Source organism: Pelophylax lessonae (genome assembly GCF_965119305.1).
Source record: "Pelophylax lessonae genome assembly, chromosome: 2".
NCBI lineage: Eukaryota > Metazoa > Chordata > Amphibia > Anura > Ranidae > Pelophylax > Pelophylax lessonae.
Window position 1 is genome coordinate 563,517,215 of NC_138769.1, and position 24,994 is coordinate 563,542,208.

The 24,994-nt window shown below is 42.3% G+C and overlaps 1 protein-coding gene across 1 annotated transcript in view; it reads right to left on the minus strand.

Moving 5' to 3' along the window:
- Positions 1 to 24,994, minus strand: part of DGKA (diacylglycerol kinase alpha) — a 117,461-nt gene that overhangs the window by 23,688 nt on the left and 68,779 nt on the right. The window contains exons 8-18 of the mRNA XM_082245738.1: positions 24,588 to 24,707; positions 24,365 to 24,482; positions 23,097 to 23,185; positions 22,857 to 22,976; positions 17,130 to 17,228; positions 15,014 to 15,100; positions 11,683 to 11,756; positions 9,198 to 9,272; positions 9,005 to 9,090; positions 7,906 to 7,995; positions 2,886 to 3,046 (exon numbers count right to left, since the gene is read on the minus strand). Of these exons, the coding sequence (XP_082101864.1) occupies positions 2,886 to 3,046; positions 7,906 to 7,995; positions 9,005 to 9,090; positions 9,198 to 9,272; positions 11,683 to 11,756; positions 15,014 to 15,100; positions 17,130 to 17,228; positions 22,857 to 22,976; positions 23,097 to 23,185; positions 24,365 to 24,482; positions 24,588 to 24,707 (1,119 nt within the window). The remainder of the gene's footprint in view (positions 1 to 2,885; positions 3,047 to 7,905; positions 7,996 to 9,004; positions 9,091 to 9,197; positions 9,273 to 11,682; positions 11,757 to 15,013; positions 15,101 to 17,129; positions 17,229 to 22,856; positions 22,977 to 23,096; positions 23,186 to 24,364; positions 24,483 to 24,587; positions 24,708 to 24,994) is intronic.

A 24,994-nucleotide genomic window follows, 5' to 3' on the forward strand; every position in this document is an offset into this window, starting at 1 on the left:
CGATTTTCAGCCCATTTATTTTAACGGGCTGAAATAGCACTGGAGCACAACAAAAAAAGCTGCACTCATTTTAAAACTCACTGCAAACAGATCGTATGGTACTGCGGTATCTTGAGATCCAGTCCTTACAAACGCATTGTGTTTGCAATCCGCATTTGGGATGTCATTAGGACACCCGCAGCACATCACAAGCCCAGTGTGTTCTGAACGCGGTTCGTGAAACTCGCATGGAACATGGGTTTCCTGCACTGCGGTCCAGTGCTATCTTAAGAGCATTAATGGGCCCCGGGCAATGCAGTGCACTGGGGCCCTGCCTACACAATCACCCACGAGAAAAAAAAAAATGAAAATTATTGATATGGCGATATTTATTGGTACAACAGTGCCAGTCTAATGACAGCTTACAAGTTCGGTGGCTGGGTCTGGTGAACACACACACGGATGGGAGTCAGACATGACTGTCCTGTGTTTGCCTATTCCCGTGGAGGCGGACAGGCATTTCTGCACTTGTGGGCTCCCCCTCCACGGCCCAAGTGGCCTGACAGCAGCGCAGGGCCGACAGGCGCTTGCCACCTGCTAAGTTCGGTGGCAGGATGCACACGGGAATCAGGACTAATGCTTGGCTGGGGCTGGATTGCTGGGCAGGTGGGGCCCCCTGGGCATGTGGGGCCCCCGGGCAACTGCCCAGCGTGCCCATTCGGTAAGATGGTCCTGATGCGGTATGGTGGGAACGAGCCCTGAAAGTATGTGTAGATAATGAATTATGGAGAACCTGCCCAGACAAGAAAAGAGTGCCTGAGAACAAGTACTCAATTAGGGTCAGGTGGAATTGGTTCATAAAGGAAAAAGCATAGATTTAGCCCCCATTCACATCAGGCCAATTCATGTCAAACCGCATGCCAAATTGGAGCATATTGCCGACAATGGCACAGTCTGAATTGGTGCGACGCTGCAGCGCCACAGGGATTCCCAAAAGTAGTTCCTGCACTACTTTTGGCGACTTTGGGGACGATTTCAATAGACATCTGTGCATGAACCTGCTTAGATGTCTTTCTAATCACTCCTGAAGTAAGACTGAAATGCGGGTTTGAAATCATGCGAGTTTAGCTGAACTTGCACGATTTCAAACCCGCCTTCAGTGTGAATGAGGGCTAAGGCAAGGAGAGAACTGGGCTGCTGAGCCAGTGCTGCAGTGGCAGTCAAACTGCCTGTGCAGACTTGGAGAGGTATGTTTGTTCCCCCTTATGCCGCAAAGACAGTGGAAGAAGGAGTACACATGCTCACTGAACACAACCCATTTAACTGAATGGGGGCACACAGTAATTCAGTGCAATGCTTGTGGTTGTGGCGTGGGGCTTAAGTGGCTAAAACCGGTGATGAAGAGACAATGCAATACTAGTGTAAACTACCCTAAGGCAGAGGGCTAGAGCAGTGAGTGCTGAAATAAAATAAAAACAAAAACAGGAGGCTAAATGTGTGTTTGACAGAGATATATTGAAATACCTCTGTCAATATAACCACCTTTGAATTGTACATTTTTTTTCCTTTTAATGTGTGTGCCACCCCAAATATTCATATCATATACAGTACATGAAATTGTGTTTTCATGTTGTCTTTGCTAAATGTATCCTTTTTTGAAGTTTTTTTAATTTGTCCCTTAAAAATACTTAAAATGACTGTAAAGGTACATTTTTTATAAATAAAATAAGATGTTAAGTTTGCCTGCACTGTGCAATGGTATTGCACAGAGCGGTTTCTTACAGCCTCTACTGGGGTCCTGTTAGCGCTGTCTGCTCCTCCTCTCTTCCGAGTGTCTCCTCAGCAAGCCAAGTGCTGAGAGGACACCAGTGTGCATCGGCGTCCGCAGGTAGGGGCAAGAGGGAGCAAATGCCCCCCCCCCCCCCTAGAATCTCAAATTCCCCTTTCAAGTGGTTGTTAAGTCACTTTATACTATCCTGTCTGGTCTGTTTAATAATCCTTTGTGCCTGTGTGTCTGTGTATGGGTTTTAAAAAAAATAAGCCGTTCTTTACCAGTTTTCAGAGGGCCGAGCACCGCTCACGTGACAGCTCTCTCCTCTCCCCATCTGATAGCTGCCTGCAGCGGGCGGTGCCAAGGATTCCTCACTGATGTCAGTGAGAGGCGGCAGGTCATGTGAGTGGCAAGTGGCGCTATGAAAACTTGTAAAGAATGGCTTATTTTTATAAAACACAGGGGCACACAGGATTATTAAACAGACTGTAGACAGGATATGAAACTTTAAATTAAACTACAGCAGCAGGAGGAGAGGGGGGCGGGCACTGACACAGGAGCAGACAGACAGGGAGATTGGGGGGAGAGAAGACCCAGGAGGATAGCCAGGCAGGATCAGCCAGGTATTTTAGGTGATAGAAGGGGCCAAATGACACAGCAAAGCACTGTGCTGTATAACATGCTTTAAGGGAATAGGATTTTTTTTCAGGTTAACAATAAAAATAAATACTCAAAATAAGTATAATGACTAAGCCCCTCCTCTTCATGACATTGTTGAAAAGGGGTGGAGCATGAGTGACCTTAAAATGATGCCACCCCCTGAAAAAAGTTCTGTGGATGCCCATGCCAGTGTGGGAGTGCTCCCGAGGAGCTGGGCTGTGTGCATCTATAATGCATACAGCACAGCTCAGCCAGGCCCCCCGCCGCTCTCTCCTCACAGGATTAGACTGACAACAGCAGGAGCCAATGACTGGACTGGAGGTCATAAAAAGCTCCCCATTTTGATTGAGTTCTCACAGGGGTTATTACTCCTGCCCATTTTTCATGGCATGTTAAAGAATATATACAACTGTATTATATGTATGGAAATGACTAAAGATTGTACTACAGAAAGTAAAGAAATATTAATACATACCACTCCAATGGAAAAGTAGTTATTGATAATTTCATATGGAACAGGATCGCCTTTTTCGTTGGGGTTCTCAGGTATGACTTCAATATTCCATCGGTCCATTAAAAGAATTGTGCTGCTTTCAATGTCCTTTAGCACTTTAACTAGATTTTCTCCATCATATCCTGCAAATAATTTTGCCATGAAATATGTATTTACCGACAAACTGATCAGTAAGCATACCATACTTTCTCATTTAGCTAAATATAACCTCATGGCTTTGCCGTTGTAACATCATCAAATCATCATATTTCACATGCAGGTGAGACTGAAAATTATAACAAGTATATTAAGATTTTTAAGCCTTCTGTAAAATCCTTTCATTGAGGGACACCAAAGAGAGGGGGTACCCCTAAGGGTTTGGACTTTTTAGGCACTCAATATGTATAAGAGAGTATATGAGTAAAGAGTATTTTTCGAAAAATATAATAATTCTTTATTAATAACAATATAAAAGCTAAAAATAGCAAAACAATATACACACATTAAATGTAGGCAAGCAGATTAATACATGTAACACAGATACAGAAACGTGCAAGAAAAAACGCAGCAAAATACCCAACGCGTTTCGAAGCTTTACGCTTCTTCTTCAGGGGTAATTCGAATACAAATAATGCACATCTACAAATAGAGATGACATAAAGACATATTAGAATTATCAAATGAACTTTAACAATATTATACAATCTTAGAAGGGTTCCATTAGATTTTTTACATATCAGTTCACTGACTGTGTTGGGTTAATTCAGCTTGCAAGCTGTTATTAATAAAGAATTATTATATTTTTCGAAAAATACTCTTTACTCATATACTCTCTTATACATATTGAGTGCCTAAAAAGTCCCAAACCCTTAGGGGAACCCCCTCTCTTTGGTTTTTTGCTTTTTCAGGATGTGGCACCTCCCCCTATAGGGGGTTTATGGCTGCGGACAACCTTTTGTTATTCATTGAGGGACACTTGAATGAATTATTGGTTACATGGGTTATACTGCTACCCTAAGGAGATCTGGACACTGGCAAACAAATACAAAATGGTAAGCCAGCCCCCGTATAACCCTGCCTCCAACCACTAGCAACCAAAATATAATAAGGCCAACAGCACAGAGGGTGGGACCTTTGTCCCCCAATGGACTTTGAGAATAAAAGTGACATAACTTCAGAAATCTTATTTACTTTATTGCCAATTGAAAGACACAATCATTTTTGGACCTATATGTGTGTCTAAAAAGCAACCAGTGAACAGCTAGGGTTTAAAGCAGAATACTTCTAATGTTTTACATCAATGAGAGGGTAATTCATAATATAACTATTTTAGCAGTAAACTGAGAAATAGGTGAGCCATCAAGCCACGTAAGGCAGAAACCAGTATATAAAAGGGGTAAAGGTAAACTTATCCTGTCCACATCGCTTTTCCTATTCAGGATCCAGGCTTCAGTGGGGTACCATAGGAATGGACCAAAGCCCTGGACCTGTATAGCACCCTTCTACTCTTATTGTACCAAGGTAAACACCGAATGCAGGATTCAGTGGCCAAAGCAAACATTCAAACCCTGTGACTTCAGTGTCTGGGTATGGTTCCCAAGGTGTGCTCAAGAGTCATCGATCCAAGAAGGCAGTAAGGTTGGCCATACATTGTATAATTTTCTTGTACAGATTTCCTTTAGATTTGCCAAAACCATATAATATGCGGTCAAACCTAAACCCTTTCAATTTGTATGCAATCAGGCATAATGTACTACATAACTGAAGGCAAATCTAAAGGAAATTGAATAAGAAAATTGTATAATGTATGGCCGCTTAAGCGATTAGCTCTTGATAGAGTCAAATGAGGTAATTCAATCTGTTGAAAAGATTGTACCATCACCTAAGGACACCTGGAGCCTCATGAAGTGGGCAGGGGTATATGGGGACAGGACGGCAGACAACTCAGGAAAGCTCTTTCCAGGGTTTAATTACCTAAAGGTAATGGGATCTAACCCATGGTATGTGAGTTGATTCCTGTGTCTTGAACGGCATGATAAACATATTTTTTATAGAGCTCTTCCTTATGTATTAAGCTGTATTTGCTAGGAATTTAAATTCCAATCCTATCAAAAAAACATATTTTTAGTTTTTGAAAAACAGTTGTAAAAGGTTAGCGTTTGTCAAGTTTAATTGCGGTTTGTGTCCTCCCTAGCGAGATTTCCTCACTTCCTGTCCTGGTCACATGTAGTTTGTTGGGGTGTGACAGGACATCTCTAGAGCAGGAAGTAAGGAGACAGCAACAAAACCGGACAGACATCCTAAGCCTTCAAAGTTTTATTCCCCCTCCCCTTCCCCATTAACCTAAAAAAATGCAGGGAAATTAAAAAAAAAAAACTTTGGGTCCTTTTTATTGGTTGTTGTTTCTCTTAAAGTGATTATATGCAAGACTGGACTCACACAGTAGTAAAAAAAAAATATCCAAAAGTTTGGCTTTTTGCAGTCATTATAGGAAAGTCTGTATCGCACCAGTGTCTTAACCACTTTACCACCGGAGGATTTTGCTGTCTTATGTCCAGGCCACTTTTTGCGATTCGGCACTGTGCGACTTTAACTGACCATTGCGCGGTCACGCAACGCCGTACCCAAACGAAATTTACGTCCTTTTTTTCCCACAAACAGAGCTTTCTTTTGGTGGTATTTGATCACCTGTGTGCTTTTCATTTTTTGCGATATTAATTAAAAAATGCGACAATTTTGAAAAAATAACAATATTTTTCTACTTTGACAGTTAAAAAATATCCAATATATTCAATGTTTGTCATATATTTAGGCCAAAATGTATTTAGCTACATGTCTTTGACAAAAAAATTCTCAATGAGCGTATTTTTAACCGCTTTAAGACCGGAAGATTTTACCCCCTTCCTGACCAGGCCATATTTTGCGATTCTGCACTGCGTTACTTTAACAGACAATAGCGCGGTCGTGCGATGCTGTACCCAAATTAAATGTATGTCCTTTTTTCCCCCACAAATAGAGCTTTCTTCTTTTGGTGGTATTTGATCACCTGTGCGATTTTTATTTTTTGCGCTATATACAAAAAAAGAGCGACAATTTTGAAAAAATAACAATATTTTTCACATTTTTTATATGAAATTCCCCCCAAAAAATGTAAAAATAAAAATCATTTAACTTTTTTTGCCAATTTGTTTTCTGCTACATATTTTTGGTAAAAAAAATTGCAATAAGCGTATTTTGATTGGTTTGCACAAAAGTTATCGCAGCTACTAACTATGGGAAATTTATGTCATTTTTATTGTTTTTTTTTTAACTAGTAATGGCGACGATCTGCGATTTTTTTTGCGGGACTGCGACATTGCGGCGGACAGATCGGACCCTTGACTGACATTTTTGACACTTTTGGGGGTACCAGTGACATTACTACAGTAATCAGTGCTATACATATGCACTGTTACTGTAATAATGACACTGGTAGGGAAGGGGTTCATTTTTATTGGTGATCAAGAGGTTATTGTATGCCTGGTGCTTACTGACGTGTGTGGGGGGAGGGGACTGTGTGACACAGGGACAGATCGCAGGTTCAGCTATGCTGAATCCTGCAAACTGACCCTGCTTGTAACTTAGGAGATCCGCCCGCTTTGTTTACAGAAGCGGGCGGATCTCCACACTCGATCCCCGACGATCGGGGAAGAGCAGCGGTGATCACCGCCGCTCCTCCCCCGTCCCGATTCCCGCTGTAACTGAATACAGCGGGAGCGAGCCTCCGGCGGCGCGCGCCGCCCACAAGGGGAGGAGTCCAGCGACATAAGTCTATGTCGCTGGACGGGATCGTGCCACATTGCCGCAGTAGTGTCAATGTGAGCGGTCGTAAAGTGGTTAATAGTCTCTAACTATCCATCTCCAAAAAAGGGACACTAGGGGGTTGATTTACTAAAACTGGAGAGAGCAAAATATGGTGCAACTGACTGTGCATGGTACCCAATCAGCTTCTAACTTTAGCTTGTTCAATTAAAGTGGTTGAAAAGGCAGAAGGTTTTTTATCCTAATGCCTTCTATGCATTAAGCTAAAAAGCCCTTTGTGTGCAGCAGCCTCTCTCAGCCCCCCACTAATACTTATCTGAGCACCATCTAGATCCAGCAATGTTGGAGCAGTGTCTCGGCTGCCTGGGACTCCCCTCCTTATTGGCTGAGACAGCAGAGCGGTGCCATTGGCTCCCGCTTCTGTCAATCAAAGTCAGTCAGCCAATGAAAAGAGGAAGGGGGTGGGGGCGGACACAGAGAGCGGTGACTAGGCTCAGGTGCCCCCATAACAAGCTGCTTGCTGTGGGGGCACTGGCAGGAGGGAGGGGCCAGGAGCACCAAAATGGGACCAGAGAAGGGGAGGATTGGGGCTGCTCTGTGCAAAACCAACTGCTCAAATCAGGTAAGTACAACATGTTATTGTTAACTTAAAAAAAAACAAGACTTTACCATCACTTCAAGCTTTAACAATAAAAAACAAAAAAACAAAAAACTGGAAGCTGATTGGTTTCTATGCAGAGTTGCATCAGATTTTGCACTTTTCAGTTTTAGTAAATTAACCCTATGCATCCTCTTTTATGCCCATTCACACACTGGAAACTTGGGTCACCCCTTATCAAGTCTATCAGTTAGCATGAGGTAATATAAGAGGTGAACACAAACAAAATAGTTTTAAGGGGTCAAGTCAGTTGCTATTTAATTCTATTTAAAGTGGACTTGGCATCCCCAAAGGAAGATCTGATCACAGAATCAACTATACATCAAATAGTTAATGTTGGGGGCTTTTACTGACCAATAGTGAACAAAATGGCACAAGTGTAATTTCATAGGCTGGTAGCTCTATGTAATCAATGTCAGATAAAATCATCAGATTATGGTATGGTGATACACCTACGTTCACCACAACTCTAGTCACTCCTCCACAAAGACAAGTGGCTGGATTGATATGTGTACAGCACTTGGCACAATATACAGTACTGACCTCCTCCCCATCTTAGACAACGCGCTAGGTCGTTCCCAGTACCCAGGGGCAAGACGGCTACAGGAGGCCTTTGGGGAAGACTGGCTTTATCTAGGAAAAAATAAAGTTTAAGAAAGTAATTGCCTTTTTGCAAAACACATTAAAGAGTAAAAAATAAATATGTACATTTAGCAAAAATGTCAGTGCCTACATATTTGCAGACTCTAGAACTAAGCTATGTTACACCACATTTCTCACATACACTACAAAGAAATATGATGGTACTCACCCGGTACATATATGTAAACTGGTCATATACTGTATATTATGTAATTGTGATTTTAAAAATACATTAGGGCAACTTACGCATTTACAACACATGCTATAAATATCATTTTAACTCTAGGTGTTTATCTAAAAATCAAGACAACATATTTTGGAGAGAAATACAGAGAAATATTCAAATGATATTCTGAAAAGAGAGAAGAATCCTTCTGTAAAAATAAATTTGCATACAAAAAGGGATGGCATAATGCTGCTTCTGTAAAACAGATCTTGACATATCACAATCTCATTGTACAATCTCCTTAATATTTACCATCACCTGAGTGTAGAATGAGGGCCTACCCAATCAATACAGTATATTTTATACACAATCAGGTAGATCCATGAAATACAGAATTGCTTTGAAAAGTAAAGCATATTGTATAATCAGATTGCAATATTTGGGTGGCCCCCTTTAAAAAAATGTGTGCCAGAAACAAACTATTACACGAATATGATTTACTCACACACAAAAAAGGGCACCCTACTAGAACACAAAGTAATGATGCACAAAATCACTATACATTTCCCTTAAAGTGGGTTAACTGCAATACGTATCAATGCTAAATACAATGAGCCAGGTAGAAAGAATATTAATAATAATGTGAATATAGGCTTAAATACTTCAGATTTGACGTCACTCATAAATATTGGATGAATAAGTAAAATTACGATTGCCCTCAGCACCAATTTAATTCGAGGCTTTGGATTTCATATGTCAGCACAAGAGAATCTGTTTGGTGGTTGCAGAAAACAGACAGACAGACAGTCATAGAAAGTTTAATAAAGTCGTTACCAATGGCATCCAAAATCCAGCCGACTGTACCATCCCCGCCACACACCAAAACCCGATAGGTGGGAACATCCCGGAAAAAGTTTAGCCTAGTAATAAATTAGAAGGAAAGAACAGTGGTTACCACAGACAACAGACCAATATTTTGGGCAGTCATTCACAAAATTACTTTGTACCTTCACTCAAATGTTCTTACCCAGGTGATGGGCCACCCTTCACTAGGTTATACACTTGACGGGGGTTCAACAGATACTGGAACTTGCGAAGAACTCTACAGAAAATGAGTAAAAGTGAACGATGAAGAAGCATCCCAACACTGTAAAATTGTCATTAAAATGCTATATAAAAGCTTCTCTTTGTTCTAAAAGAAAAGTATGCTTGCATCTTAGGCTGCTTTCAGTTCGGCGGACTCTGATAATGGATCTGCCTGCTCAGCGGGGGATCTCTCTACTGATCCCCGCTGAGCAAGCGGAAGACAGGTCCGTGTCAGCTCCACGATTTAGAGCAGGGGTGTCAAACTGGCGGCCATCCAGCTATTGTGGAACTACAAGTCCCCTCATGCCTCTGTCTGAGGGAGTCATGATTGTAACTGTCAGCCTTGCAATGCCTTGTGGGACTTGTAGTTTTGCAACAGCTAGAGGGCCGGCAGTTTGATACCTGTGATGTAGAGTATACACAGACACAATCCGCTGTTCTCTATGGGGTGGTCAGATAAAAATGGACTGCCTGTCTGTTTACATCCGACTGCCATCCGATCCACCGGATGGATAGGGAACTTATCCCTAGCGGTCTGTTTTTAGGGGGCTGGATCGGATGCCGGTGGGTGTCAGCAGACACATCCGCCGCTCAATAGAGAAAGATGGGTGGTCGTATCGGGTCTGCCTGAAAAATCGACAGGTGGACCCGATCTGGCCATTGATGTGAAAGGGGACTTAACCACTTGGCACCCACGCTATAGCCGAAAGACGGGCTTAAAATGCCAGGAGGGCGCATATGGATGTCCTCCCACTCTATTGTTACCCTGGGGCACATGGGACGATCACAGATTGGGGTGAAGGGCCAATCAAATCACAGCGGTCCCTTTACCTTGTGATCTGCTGTCAGCCAATGAAAGCTGATCATGGAAGTAAACAGAAGCTGTCAGCGTGAAGAAAAGAAGAAAGCCGTTAACTGGCTTCTGTTAGAGGGACATCAGTCCCCTTAGTGCTCACCAGTGCTGCTAATCAGTGCCCACCAGTGCTGCTAATCAGTGCCCACCAGTGTAATCTATCAGTGTCTCATCATCAGTGTCACTTATCAGTGCTGCTTTTCTGTGCCGCCTTTCAGTGCCCATCAGTCCCACCTATCCCCTCTCTGTACCGCCTATCAATGCCACCTATTAGTGCCACCCATCAGTGCAGCCTCATTAGCGCCTTCTGATCAGTGTACATCAGTGCCGCCTCATCAGTGTCCATCAGTGTTCCTATCAGTGCCACCTATTAGTGCAGCTTATCAGTGTCCAGCAGTGCAGCTAAAAGCTGATAATTGACCTGGGCAGGAAAGGGGATATATGTGCCCAGTAAGCAAGTGGATAAAATAGACAGAAAGCATCTATTCTAAAGAGAGGTAAAAAAACCCCACAAAACTAACAACTGTTCTAGATTATCCCATGCCCATAGCCAGAAAAGTGTATACCTTTAAGGAAGTAATTTACCATATAAAGCAGGGATGCACCGATACCAGTTTTTTAAGACTGAGTACAAGTACCAATATTTTTTTTCCAAGTACTCGCTGGTACCAATTACTGATACGTAGCCTGGGTTCACATATGTGCAGGGCAGGTTTGCAGCATGATTTCAAGCCCTGTCAGGTGTGACTTTGTTCAGCGGTTCAGGTGCAATTCAGGTGCGAATTGTTAGAGTGTATCACATTGGAAATCGCACCTCAATCGGGCTGAAAATCGTACCAGACTCTTTTTGAAGTCACACTGTTGACGGCGCACAGTGCAATTTTAAAAAGAGACGGGGAACAATTTTCAGTCTGTCCTTTCCAGGTATGATATGAAGCAAAACTTAATTGCAAAGGTAAATATTTGTGAACAGGCAAGATTTTTATTGCAGAGGAGACATACCACATACTGTATTTTCAGCAAATAAAGCATTCCTACCTGCCTGTTCACAAGTTTCTGCAGAATGTACACTGAGCTACAAAGTGATAAATGCTAAGGGATGAATTATGAAGTTACATAATTCCGGCGTGGGCCAGTCAAGAACCCTGTGTAACTTTTGAGTCGGGGCTGCCTAAAATGACAGTGTCTGGGCCAAGCAATTGGCCCCCATGCGTAAGCCAGCATCTTGGGAGAAAGGGGAGAAGGTCACATTCTACCCCATAACTGGAGACGGGTATTTGCCAAGAGAGTGGACACAAAGTGACAGTTGAGCATAGAGGCAATAAATGGGCAAAGTGAAATAGTTGTATATAATGTCCAAAGTCTTCTTCTATAATATAGAAGAATACTTCCAAACACCACAGACTGATTGTAATATAAAATATTTGTCACATTTATTCATAATGTGTGGCCTAAAGTTTTTGTTAGTTGCTGAAATAATTAAAATAATTGAATCATGCAAGATATTATTCACAGTCTCGTCAAATGAAAAAAATCTAGTTTCTTGCTACATCTTACCAGTATGATGACTCACCTTTCCCCCTGCTTTCCCCCACTTTTTGGGTTGACAAAGACAAGTAGTGGGTGTGTATCTAGTATTGGGGCTATCTGAAAATACAATGAAACATGCACCAGAACAGGAATCCAGAAACCCAGCCATACACATATGTGCTTTATGAACACAGAGAGAGCACAGCAGAGGTCTTGGTCTTTTAAAGTAGAACTGTAGCCAATACTTTTTTTTCTCATTTTGGATAGAGCAAGGTGGGGTTATAACCCATCAGATTTTTTTTTTCACCATCTGTGTCCCAGTGCAGGGATTTCCCTTCACTTCCGGTCCCATAGCCAAAAAAGAAGTAAGATGAAATTAAAGCTAATGGAATTCCTTGGGGACCCCCAGGTCACTAAAAAATGGTGTTCCCACTGGAATATTTCCCTTTCTATTACTTTTCTGGGACAACTCAACATTTGGGATTTTCTTTTACTTTCACTTTTAATGATGATGGTAAACAGGACAAAAAGAGAGGATGAATCTCCGTAACGGGGGCACAGACTGCAATAAAAACTAACAGGTGTTCTAATGCATCTTCACTCTGTCCAAAGTTAAAAAAAAAAAGTCTTGCCTTTAGGTATACTTTATATATGACCAAAGATAATGTGTCATACTATATAAGAAAAAAAAGAGAAAGGTTTTCTGTAATAATAACATCATTTAACATTTTGCTATATTTAAATAAATCAGAAAACCTCTGAAAAGCTTTCTAGTTATGTGAATTTTGGAACATAGTCGTTAAAGTGACACTAAACACACACTGTCACATACATTTTCCCTTCTATTTCTGTGTATGGATTATGGCACTGTAATTATTTTAATTAAAAGAAAAAAAAAATCGAAGTATCTTTTTCCTAATCGATATACAGCTGTCACATGACCCAGATATTTCCCAGCCTGTCTGCGGGGAAACATAAGCAGGAGGAGCTTCTAGTCCTCTGCTGCTGGTCACATGTTCAAAGTAAATTAAAAAAAAAAAAACAGCCTTTGGAATACAGAGTAAAAATAAGTAATTAATAGTAATAAACAGTTTTAAATTGACATACATATATAGATTTGAAATTAAATCTTTATTATTTTTTGTCAATACATGGTGTGGGCGGATTTCTGGCAGTCACAGGCTTTGTCACGCTCCTCCAGCCTGTGTCTTAGAATAGGGGGGGTGAAGCCTCCATCAGTCTACATGTAATATCCAACCCCCATTGTGTTTAGCTGGTTAGTGGGCATGAAGGAGGAGGGAGGGAGTAGGCTGTCACTTACCATTGTGTATACGCCCACATGTGTGACTCTATAGACAAATGTGCTGCTCAGATGTGATAGGGAGGAAATGCTCAGCATAGAAACTCACTAAAAACTAAGCATGTGCAGAGCTGCCAACACTGCTCTGAAGAATCCCAAATTGCATTTGGGACATAGACAGAAGGGGGAGATAGACAACAGCAGGATCAACCAGGTTTTTTGCAGAATACAGATAATGAATCTCATAGTGACTGAGTGAGTATGAACCGCATGTAATACACCATTTATTGTTCGTTTTTATGATGTGGTTTTAGTGACACTTTAAGGAAGGCAGGTACTATATAGTTGCTAAATACGATTTACAGAAAAACTATGCTAAGAACTATTTACATCTAAAAGAGCTACATGACCTGTGCAATTTTAGGAACACGACAACCCCTCTGAAAAGGCAAAAAAAACAATGAGTGTGATTATGGGGTAATTATGCTGGTCATGCACATTTTTCTAATTTTTTTTTTTTAAATAATTGTATTTACTTTCACCATCTTTAGATTAAACGAATGCCTTCATGGATCAAAGCCACCGTCCACCAGTATCTTTAAGGTGTTAGGTCACATGGATCTGGTTAGCCATTGTTTGTGATTTTTTAATGTGGTTGGAAATGCCAGAAAACTGGCAAATGTACGATCACTATAAAAGTTTCACACTTGAAGAACAAGGTGAAAACCAGGAAAATAAATAAATTCTGTTCCCTTGAAATGATTAGATCTTTCCTTTCTGTTCTTCAAGGCTAAGTCATGATGATGGGATAGTGGGGGGAAACACTGACAGCATGGCTGACACAAACATTTTACAAAATGTATCAGATTTAGCCCACTTTAAAGGGTTAGTTTACCTTAAACAAAATACTCTATGAAGTCCGTGGACTCTGTTCCATAAGATTAAACCAAACTGATTTAAAAAATATCCATTTTGCTCCTTCCATACCTGTAGGTATGCAGTGAAGCCCGCCCCAAATGCTTCTGATATTTTTTACAGCTGCAGAACAGACCAACCATTAGGATAGGTGTCCCCTACCAGTACAGGAGCAACCACCATCCTTTTTCTGAGCCTTGCATAGTGTTTCATGACAGCATAGATTACTTTTTATAAAGGTGAACTAACCCTATACTTTTTTTTTTTTTTTATGGCACTCCTTTATCCTTTAAGCCCTTCTCATGGTGAACATTCCTCTAACAGGACATAATTAGCTAAACCATAAGGCTTCAGTGATGTGAGGCCTGGCTGCCCCTCTGCAACCTTTTGGGCCCTTTCACACTGGGCGGATCCATTTGACTGAATCTGCTTGCTTAGCGGGGATTGATCCGCTCATCCCCGCTAAGCAGGTGGATGACAGGTTCATCTCCGCTCACTGTGCTGAGACCGACTTGTCAGAGTCCTGCTCTCTTCTATGGGGAGATTGGATGAAAAAGGACCACCTGTCCTTTTTCATCTGATCCTCCAGACGGATGGAAAATAGGCTCACCATCTTTTTTGGTAGACAGGATCGGATAGGATAGCGGCGGGTGTCAGCGGACATGTCACCGCTGACATCCCCCGCTCCATAGGGGTGAGTGGAGGGTCCGATCATGTCTGCCTGAAAAACCGACGGACCTGATCAGAAAGCCCGTCTGAGAGGCCCTTCCTCTTTATTTTTCTGGCCTGCCAGTGCACATTCGCACCATGGATTCGATCAATTTCTGTGGTAGGCTTGTCAACATTTCTGCACAGGCCTTCTATTGAAATGAATAGTGCGCATGTTTGGAGTGTGAACTAGCAGCTGTAATTCTGCAAACAATAGGATTGGTTGCTGAGGATTTTGAAAGACAAACAGAAATATTTAATAAGTGACATCAATGTTACATTTTGATTGGTCACCCTAAGTTGCTGCACTTTGCACACTAGCCTTTGCCTCACTCAATGAGTGGGTGGCAGATGTTCGCCTGTAAAGCATACTGTAATACAGATCAGGGTGCAGTAAGGTACAATGTATATATATATACTGTATATAATTCAGATTGAAGGGGATTCTCACTCGAAGTGCTTGTCCTTCTGCCGTGCTGAATATCTGGGATGTTTCATCTGGGGAAGCTATAAGGTTCTTCTGACTGTTTTGTCGTTCCTGAAAATGTGAGAGAAAAATGGTGAGCAATCTCATGCAAATAAAAATATGTGGCTTACCAGAGGGAACACATCATTTTCAGTTTAACATATAAAAAAGGAAAGTAATATGTTCCACATAGAAACCATTTATCAGCTGTTTGCAGTTTCTAACCAGCAATCCATAAAGGACAGCTGAGTTATGACTGGCTCTTATATACATATCTAGAGCTGGTTGGACACTAAGGGCAAAACCTCCATTATTACCTTCCTCCATTTTTGTATACCTTCGCTTTATGCAGACAGAGGCAGTATTAGAGAAATAATTAAGAAAAAAGATTATATATAAGTAAAGTACTGGGAGTAAGAGGTCTATAACACTGATGTCACAGTAACAATGGTGAATGCTTGCAGGTTTATTTAATAAGGCAATGCAAATTACAGTAACTTTATGTAACATGCAGACAATCCAAAAATCCAGCCGTATTTTCTGCAGTCAGGGCCAGTTCACACCACACGCAGTCCAGTGTGTTTTTTTTCTGCATCCAAAATACCAGTTCACACCACATTCAGTCCAGAGCGTTTTTTTTCTGCATCAAAATTGCATGGAGGGCCAGTTTACACCACATGCAGTCCAGTGAATTTTTTTCTGCATCAAAAAAGCATGGATAGTAGTTTATATGGTTTTCAATGGCATAGTTCACACCAGTGTCGTCACTTCCAATGCATTCCAGTTCCTGGAAAAAAAAGTACTGGAATGCAGTAAAATGCATCAGAAACACACCTTAATGCACTGGAACACATATATCCTTATTTAAGGTAAAAAAAAAAAAAAAAAAACAGGAGGAAAAAAAAAGCACTGGAACGCATCAAAAATATGTCACAAATGAGTATCCAGAAAAGCACTTGGAACGTATTCAGACTGTGTTTCAATGGTGTGAACTGGCCCGGATAGTATATGGTTTAAATGGCACTGTTCACTCAGTTGCTGTCAGTTCCAGTGCCTTCCGGTTCCAGAAAAAATGAACTGGAATGCACCTAAACACTCACCAAAAACTCACTGGAACACACATGTCCTTAAATAAGGGTGGAGAAAAAAGAGGGGGGAAAATGTACCGGAATGCATCAAAAAGGCACCAAAAAGGCACCAGAAACGTGCATGCAGAAAAGCATCTAGAATGCATCCGGACTGTGTTTCTATGGTGAGAACTGGCCCTCCAAACCAGTAAAAGACATATTCTTTTTTTGCTGTTATATGTTAAGCATATCTTTACTGCCATTGCATTTTGAAATGCTTTATTAAATAGGCATGACAGGCTTGGGATCAGGGCTGAGATAAGGGGTGGCTGCTCTGGGCACTGTGGTATCATGAGAGGTGGGGGGGGGGGGTGCCACAAGGAGATTAGGGGGAGGGGATTTGTGTTGAGAGGGGGAGGCAGAGGGTATGAATTGTTTTAGGAGGGAAAATTTGGGGGTGCTATAAGTTGTGATTTGGGGGCATTTGGGTTGGGAGGGGGGATGGGGAGGAGTATTTGTGTTAGAAGAGGTAAAATTGTGGAGGGGATTTGTGCTTGTAGACATGATTGGGGTTATTTGTGCCAAGAGGATGGATGGGGGATATTTGTGCTAGGGAGGGAGAGGATGTGTACTGGGAAGGGACATTTGAGGGGTGGATTTGTGCTATAAGGAGTGATTTTTTTGTGGGGTCAATTGTGCGAGGGGGGGGGGATTTGCAGAGAGAGACGGGATTTGAGCTGTGAGGAGGGATGGGAGGGGGGGCAAATATTTGTGCTAGGAGGAGGGATTTCAGCAGGGAGGCGGATTTGTACTGGGACGAAGGGGAATTTATGCTTAGTGGGTAAGCATGCAGATTAGTGCTTAATTTTATAATTTTTTTTTAGGGGGGGGGGGGATTTTTGCTGACATATAATGCTAATACTTCTGGAGGGGGGGGGGTGGAGTGGAGGAGGGCGCAGTTTGGCATTTTCACCCTGGCCTCCAGATGATCTTGTCCCGAAATTGCTTGGGATCCTTGTATTAGTTTAACTTACCAGAATTACTGGATAAATGGAGGAAGGAGGCAGTATATGGTCCCGCAGGATGCCACCATCACACTTTTGAGATAATAAGGAAATACATTCATCATGAACCTAAAGTAAATAAAAAAAAAAAAAAACATTTTATAAAGGTAGCAAGCCCATGTAAAATATGAATTGTATATATAATAGATTATATATTATAGGTTTAATAGGTTTTCTAGCCAGACATTGCTCTTTTTGTCTACTTTGTCCCTAGCAAAAAAAAATAAAAAAATCACTTATTTGTATAGTGCATTTCCACTGTTGCCCTTTTTAATACCCTGTATCTTCCTGGTTTTTATTTAATACTTATGTAAAGTAAGGTTTGCCTTTGATAGACAATCTGTAAATATCAGCAAGGGGATTTGGAAATTTTACAAGCAGGTAAAGGAGAAGTCCAGGCAAAACCTAACGCTAAACCTACTCTGTGCCATATTCTAAATCAAATCTATCTAACCCTGTAAAGCAAAAATTGCTGTATTTTTCTTTTCTGCACCTATTCTGGTCTGGTCTCCAGTGGCAGAAGCTCTGTGTAGGAGAGTACCGACAACTGCTGTGAAATGAATGGGTAGTGACGTCACCCATAGACTTACTATAGGGCTTCCGTTGTCGAGTGCCTCTTCTGCACCCGCCTCCACGCTGAAGCCGCCGCTGACAGCTCAGCGTGGGACCGGAGCGGATTGGCTGCAGAATAGGTAAGTACAGTAATTTTTGCTTTACAGGGTTGGATAGATTAGGTTTAGAATGTGGCACAGAGCAGGTTTAGCATTAGTTAGGTTTTGCCTGGACTTATCCTTTAAGAAAACTGTCAAGGGATACATTTAATCTCTTTCAAGTGTAGCACCCTCCTAGGTAGGTGCTAGTGAGAGAGTATAGTTTTGAGCTCTGTCTGATTACTAGAGGGGCTGCAGGTAAATCTATATTGATCTCTGCCTACCAGAGAGCAGGATCTGTTAGTAAGGTCTGCTCATTGTGCTCAGTATGCAATTCATTCAGTCTAGAGCATGTTACATGCTGGTCCAATAGGGAGGCATGTTGGACAGTTGGAGGAAACATGGGTGCATAGGCTTTTGATACAGTCCTGATGATTGGCAGGGGGGCCGGCTGACTCGGTGCATGTTGGGATACTGTATAAAAGCCAGAAGCACATGTGCTCGGGGTACTTTGTTGGAGAGCGGTGTCCCGGAGGGAGGGGTGGCTGCCTCCTCCTCTGTAGAGGTGTCATGCCGTCTCAGGTCGTCATTCTGAGGGCTGGAGGAGTGGTCGATAGGAGCTGAACCCAGAGTTACAGGGAAGCTGACAGAGGGGAGACACTGGAGGTCCTGTTTCTGCAGTATCGTGAGTACAAGAACTCGTGTTAAAGGGCCTGACCTAAGGGGGACCACCCCTGCTCATAGGAAAGTAAGTAGACGGGTATCAGCAGAAAGAGGATGCTAGAGAGAGTATCCTGAAGAGAAGATATTGTTCATCAAGTCGTCTTGTAAGAGAGAGTAAAGAAAACAAGAGACTGAAAGTGTTATCTAAAGTGGCAGGATGAATTAACAGCCTGGCTGTTCCATATCCACCAACAGAGTTGTGAAGATAGAAGTCATCACATATTGTGAATAGTTAAATTGGAGTATCCCACTATTCCCTTCTCCTATCCAATTACCAAAAAGAAAAAAAAAAAACAAGACTTCTAGACTGTTTCTTCTTGCTAAGAGCCAACAGGAGAAGGAGAGATTTGGGAACTTTGTTCATTTATGGCCGTGTGCTGGTAACCAGGGGAGCCCACAGAGTCAGTATCCAGCAGTTCCTACGGGGGCAGTGCTACATATGGGGGCGTCTTCCTGGATGTACCCCTGGGTTACAGAAACGGTTTCTACCAGCAATGGCCAAGTAGTCGCACCAAGTAATGCCATGTCTTTCCAAGTAAAGTGCTGGAGTGTCAGTGAAGAAAGTAATGTCTGCTCTACAGTGATCAGTGAAAGTGTAATGCTAAGTCATGATCACAGCAGTGGTTGCTATTGGCAACAACCGGACATTTATCAAAGAAACAGTGTGTTTTCTCAAGCAAAGTGCTGGAGCATTGACGGAGAAAGGATGTGCTGTATTGTACAGGAGAACTGTGTCTGCTTTACAGTAATTGGTGCAAGTGTGCTTTCAAGCGTGGATGGAGAAAGCAGTGACCTGGGATGCAGGGATTGGTGCATCGGGGGTCATGTCTGTACATGTACTGTGAAGAAAAGTGTTGGCCGTGCAGTTAATGAGAGTGGGACAATTTTCACTGGCAGTACAGGAGATCGGTTGGCTTGTAAAGGAAGAAATATAACGGAGGCTCAAGTACAGATGGAAGAGGCATACAGTGCCTTTGCAAAAGTATTCGGCCCCCTTGAACTTTTCGACCTTTTGCCACATTTTAAGCTTCAAACATAAAGATATAAAACTGTAATTTTTTGTGAAGAATCAACAACAAGTGGGACACAATCATGAAGTGGAACAAAATTTATTGGATATTTCAAACTTTGTTAACAAATAAAAAACTGAAAAATTGGGCGTGCAAAATTATTCAGCCCCTTTACTTTCAGTGCAGCAAACTCTCTCCAGAAGTTCAGTGAGGATCTCTGAATGATCCAATGTTGACCCAAATGACTAATGATGATAAATAGAATCCACCTGTGTGTAATCAAGTCTCCGTATAAATGCACCTGCACTGTGATAGTCTCAGAGGTCTGTTTAAAGCGCAGAGAGCATCATGAAGAACAAGGAACACACCAGGCAGGTCCGAGATACTGTTGTGGAGAAGTATATAGCCGGATTTGGATACAAAAAGATTTCCCAAGCTTTAAACATCCCAAGGAGCACTGTGCAAGTGATAATATTGAAATGGAAGGACCACTGCAAATCTACCAAGACCTGGCCGTCCCTCTAAACTTTCAGCTCATACAAGGAGAAGACTGATCAGAGATGCAGCCAAGAGGCCCATGATCACTCTGGATGAACTGCAGAGATCTACAGCTGAGGTGGGAGACTCTGTCTATAGGACAACAATCAGTCGTATACTGCACAAATCTGGCCTTTATGGAAGAGTGGCAAGAAGAAAGCCACTCTTCCATAAAGTGTTGTTTAAAGTTTGCCACAAGCCACCTGGGAGACAAACCAAACATGTGGAAGAAGGTGCTCTGGTCAGATGAAACCAAAATCGAACTTTTTGGCAACAATGCAAAACGTTATGTTTGGCGTCAAAGGAACACAGCTCATCACCCTGAACACACCATCCCCACTGTCAAACATGGTGGTGGCAGCATCATGGTTTGGGCCTGCTTTTCTTCAGCAGGGACATGGAAGTTGGTTAAAATTGATGGGAAGATGGATGGAGCCAAATACAGGACCATTCTGGAAGAAAACCTGATGGAGTCTGCAAAAGACCTGAGACTGGGACGGAGATTTGTCTTCCAACAAGACAATGATCCAAAACATAAAGCAAAATCTACAATGGAATGGTTCACAAATAAACATATCCAGGTGTTAGAATGGCCAAGTCAAAGTCCAGACCTGAATCCAATCGAGAATCTGTGGAAAGAACTGAAAACTGCTGTTCACAAACGCTCTCCATCCAACCTCACTGAGCTCAAGCTGTTTTGCAAGGAGGAATGGGCAAAAATTTCAGTCTCTCGATGTGCAAAACTGATAGAGACATACCCCAAGCGACTTACAGCTGTAATCGCAGCAAAAGGTGGCGCTACAAAGTATTAACTTAAGGGGGCTGAATAATTTTGCACGCCCAATTTTTCAGTTTTTTATTTGTTAAAGTTTTTCGTTCCACTTCATGATTGTGTCCCACTTGTTGTTGATTCTTCACAAAAAATTAGTTTTATATCTTTATGTTTGAAGCCTGAAATGTGGCAAAAGGTCGAAAAGTTCAAGGGGGCCGAATACTTTCGCAATGCACTGTATATATGCAATCAATAGGAAAGTAAATTTGGCTTCCTTTTAAAGCCCCTTAACCTGCAGCAGACATTTAACTCAATGTATGAACTCAAAAACAAAATATTTTCTTTGTTATGGGGAACATTTAGAAATGCTATTTGTGCCCAATATATATTTTGTCTGGAATTCCTGCTAACAAATTGTAGTGCACTTCCTGGTATGTGTGTGTGCCTAGGCTCTATGCATTCAGCGTGTGCATCTGTAGTGTAAGATCTAAGGCACTGCTGCCTCTAACTGCTAGTCTAACAAGATTTAAAGTAACATTTAGTGATGTCACGACTGTGCTGCACACTGTTCTTCTTGTTGGAGGCTTTGACAAGTGTAAGCAAAGCCATCAGTTTATGAAAATGGTCACCTCAATGCAGAGACACCGCAGAACAAGGCAAAGTAATTCAACAATAAAGAAAAGATCAGCTGCAGGCAGGGGCAGGGTGGGCTGGGGGCAGGGTGGCAATCGCCCCCCAGGCCACCCTAGCTTATGTCCAAAATGTCCGGCAGCCGCTGCATGCTGTCATATTTTTTTCTTCTCTAGGAAAACAGGCCGGGGGCTGGCCACTGTTGCATTCCGGGAGTTGTAGTCTGCGCTCAAGCTCCCGGTGGGTAGAGAACTGAGATCAGCGCAAAGGAAACCACAACTCCTAGGGATGGGAGTCATGAAGGCAGGCAGAGGCAAGGCACGCCACAAAGTGGAGATGCATGTGACTGGCTCGGGCTGCAGGGCTGGGCGCTGGATGCAACTAGACCCCAGGTCCAGGACCATCACCCCCCCAGGAGGTTGTGGCGTGCAGGGACCTGCTGAGCTAAGCTCACAGATGAGAGACCCTGACACCCCCAGCTGACCCCCACATTCCATCTCCCCCATACACCCTATTTACCCTGCTCCAGTCATCAGGCTGCATTGACAGGCACTGGTGAGGCTGCATTGACTGATCAGGCTGCACTGATGGACACTGGTGAGACTGCATTGATGGGCACTGATCAGGCTGCATTGATGGGGACTAGTGAGGCTGCATTGATGGGAACTGGTGAGGCTGCATTGATGGGAACTGGTGAGGCTGCATTGATGGGCACTGATCAGGCTGCACTGATGGGCACTGATAAGGCTGAGCTGATGAGCACTGGTGAGGCTGCACTGATGGCCACTGATCAGGCTGCATTGATGGGCACTGATGAGGCTGCACTGATGGACACTGGTGAGCCTGCATTGAAAAACCAGGCGGGCATGAATGATGAGCTGATTCGGTGGATTAATGGGCCACTCGACTGGACATGCCCCCCAGGCCTAAGGCTGCCAGCCCTCCCCTGGCTGCAGGGAGACCACAAACAATACCGATGACTAGTCTTTTATCCTCTGCCTGTTTTTATTGGGCACATCTTTCAGAGTTCAGTTCCTCTTTAAAGAGTTCTCCGGGAAACTTGAAGCCCAGGGAGTTCTATTATGCAAATAGCAACATTAGTCCTTGGAGGATTTTGTTCCACCCCTTCTGCCTCACACGCTTCACTACTAGTCCATCACTATGATGAACAGTTTCCTTGATCAATAGTGAGGTTTCAGAAGTAGGGGGGGATGAGGCCAAGTGCCACACTGGGAATGAAGATTACTAACTGTATGTACGGTAGGTATGTGCCTTAGTTCTCAGGGCTTTAAACACAGGTTTTAAGACTGCATTAACATTTCCCTAATATGCTATTCAGATCTATGCTTGTGTTTTGATGGGCTAGTGTCCTCACCTTAACATGACACCAGACACAGCGTTGGCCAGTAAGACTCTGGAAACTCTTTATCTTTTTCTGACATCGGTCGCACTTGCTGGCTTCACATCCACCTTTAACCCATATATGTGTCTGCCCCTAAAAGGTAAAAAACAAGCATTACAGTACACACTGTACAGACAGTGTTCAAAATGTGTAAAAAACATTCATATCATAAGAATAAAGGAGACTTTGCAATTACAATTGAATTGCACTTACACTTGCATCCTTACGGGACTTGGCATAGGTGCTGATGCAGCTATTTGGTGCTTTGCGAGCACAACGTTCATGCACAGTAAACTTACAGACTGCGAAAAAAAAAAAAAAAGATACATCACTTAAATCAGAACTCCAGCCAAAATGAACAAGATAACATTAACTGTCCATTAAAAGATAGAATTTAAAACCAGCTTTAGCAGCAATAATTATCTCTTCAGAGATTTCCCCTTGAACTATTTTTTTGCCACTAGATGTACTTAGTCTGATGGCAGCAATATTAAACAACATCATTTAAGCCCAGGTTGTCCTGGACCCAACCCAGCCTGTAACTGGACAGTGAAAAGAGAAGCAGCACAGTGATGAGCTTGTTGCTTTGATTTCCCCTCCTATCAGCATGCTCCTTACTAGCACCTGTACTGTACCTGAAAAAAAAAAAAAAAAACAGATTTCCCTATCTACACATGCAAGGAGGATGAAGGAATCCTCCCCGCTGTGCAAATGTATTCTGACTGTGGAACTTTTCCACTGTCCAAATACACTGATAAACGGCTGCAGTCAATTGACTAAACATTTTCCAATGGTCCTGTTTGACAGAAGTTGTTCAGACAGGAACCGCCATAAATGGATCCAAATTCAGCCGGTCCCTGCTGAACCGGCTGAATTTCGATCCATCTATGGTCAGCTTTACTGTTAGAGAGGAACTTCACCCAGGACTGAAAAAGTAAAAATCATTTGATTTATGTACTGTAGTTCCTGACTTTTACAGAATATGTATTTACCAGCACATGAAGTCCAGTGCTTTTTTCCTATACGTAACCTAAAGTTTTCAGTGTTGTTTTCGGTCTCACGCTGCCATCTTGGATTTTGGAGCCAACTGTAACTTCCAGATTAGTTACAGACAGCCACCTTCTGAACATGCAAGGGTTACATTGACTGGATGAGACTGTCCTGAAGCCTCCTAGAATGTGTGACGTGATCTCAGGAGGATGTGGGTAGGGGATAGGGGAGTAGGGGGGTTGTACCAAGCAAACTACATCCTCGCCTAAGGGAGGAAAAAGCAAGTGGAAATGGTGGAAAAGGTACTTGCAAATGAAAAAAAAAAAAAAAAACTTTCCAAATGTGTAAAGGTGGGGGGCAGATCTAAGATTATTATATTACAGTATAACTCAATGTTAAAAAAAATAGGCCAGTAACAGTGGTCAGATTTTACACTTTCCTTGCCAGTTGTTATGCATTATCTTTACACAGACACAATCCTGTCTACTCACATGTACAGCACAGGCCTTGTTTCCTGACACCAAACAGCAATGCTTCACACACGTTACAGTACACAGGCCGGTTAAAATGTTTGAGTCGCCACAAATGTTGACCATCATCTTTAATATTCTGTGTAAAATTAAAAACAACGTATAAACAATGATATCTTAAAAACACAGGCTTTTTTTTTTTTAGATATATTCTTAAAGTTTCAGTAACCGTCTATCTACTTACAACTTCCATTCCAAGCAGCACCAGCAGGGGCACTGTGGTCAGCCCTCCCTTAAGCCACTCTTCATAGGACACAGTTCCATTGCCATCATAATCCACCTGTCTCATCATCTCTTCCAGCATCTGCAGATAAAAAAATGTAATCATAAAATTATATGGATGCATAAAACACATTTCATGTAGTGAGTTTGCATTAGTAATCTTTTAATATGAGTTGTAATCGTATGTCCTTCTTATGAGAATCCTCCTTATTTGATTGGAAATAGAGAATATGGACAGCTGCACTTCCATAATAAAACCATCTTTATTGCAGTAGGTCCAAGTAACACAGCATACAGAATCAGTAGGAGCACGGTTGGGGACTGAAGGTTGACCATCTCCTTATTTCATTATTTTTGTCTCAGTTGTAA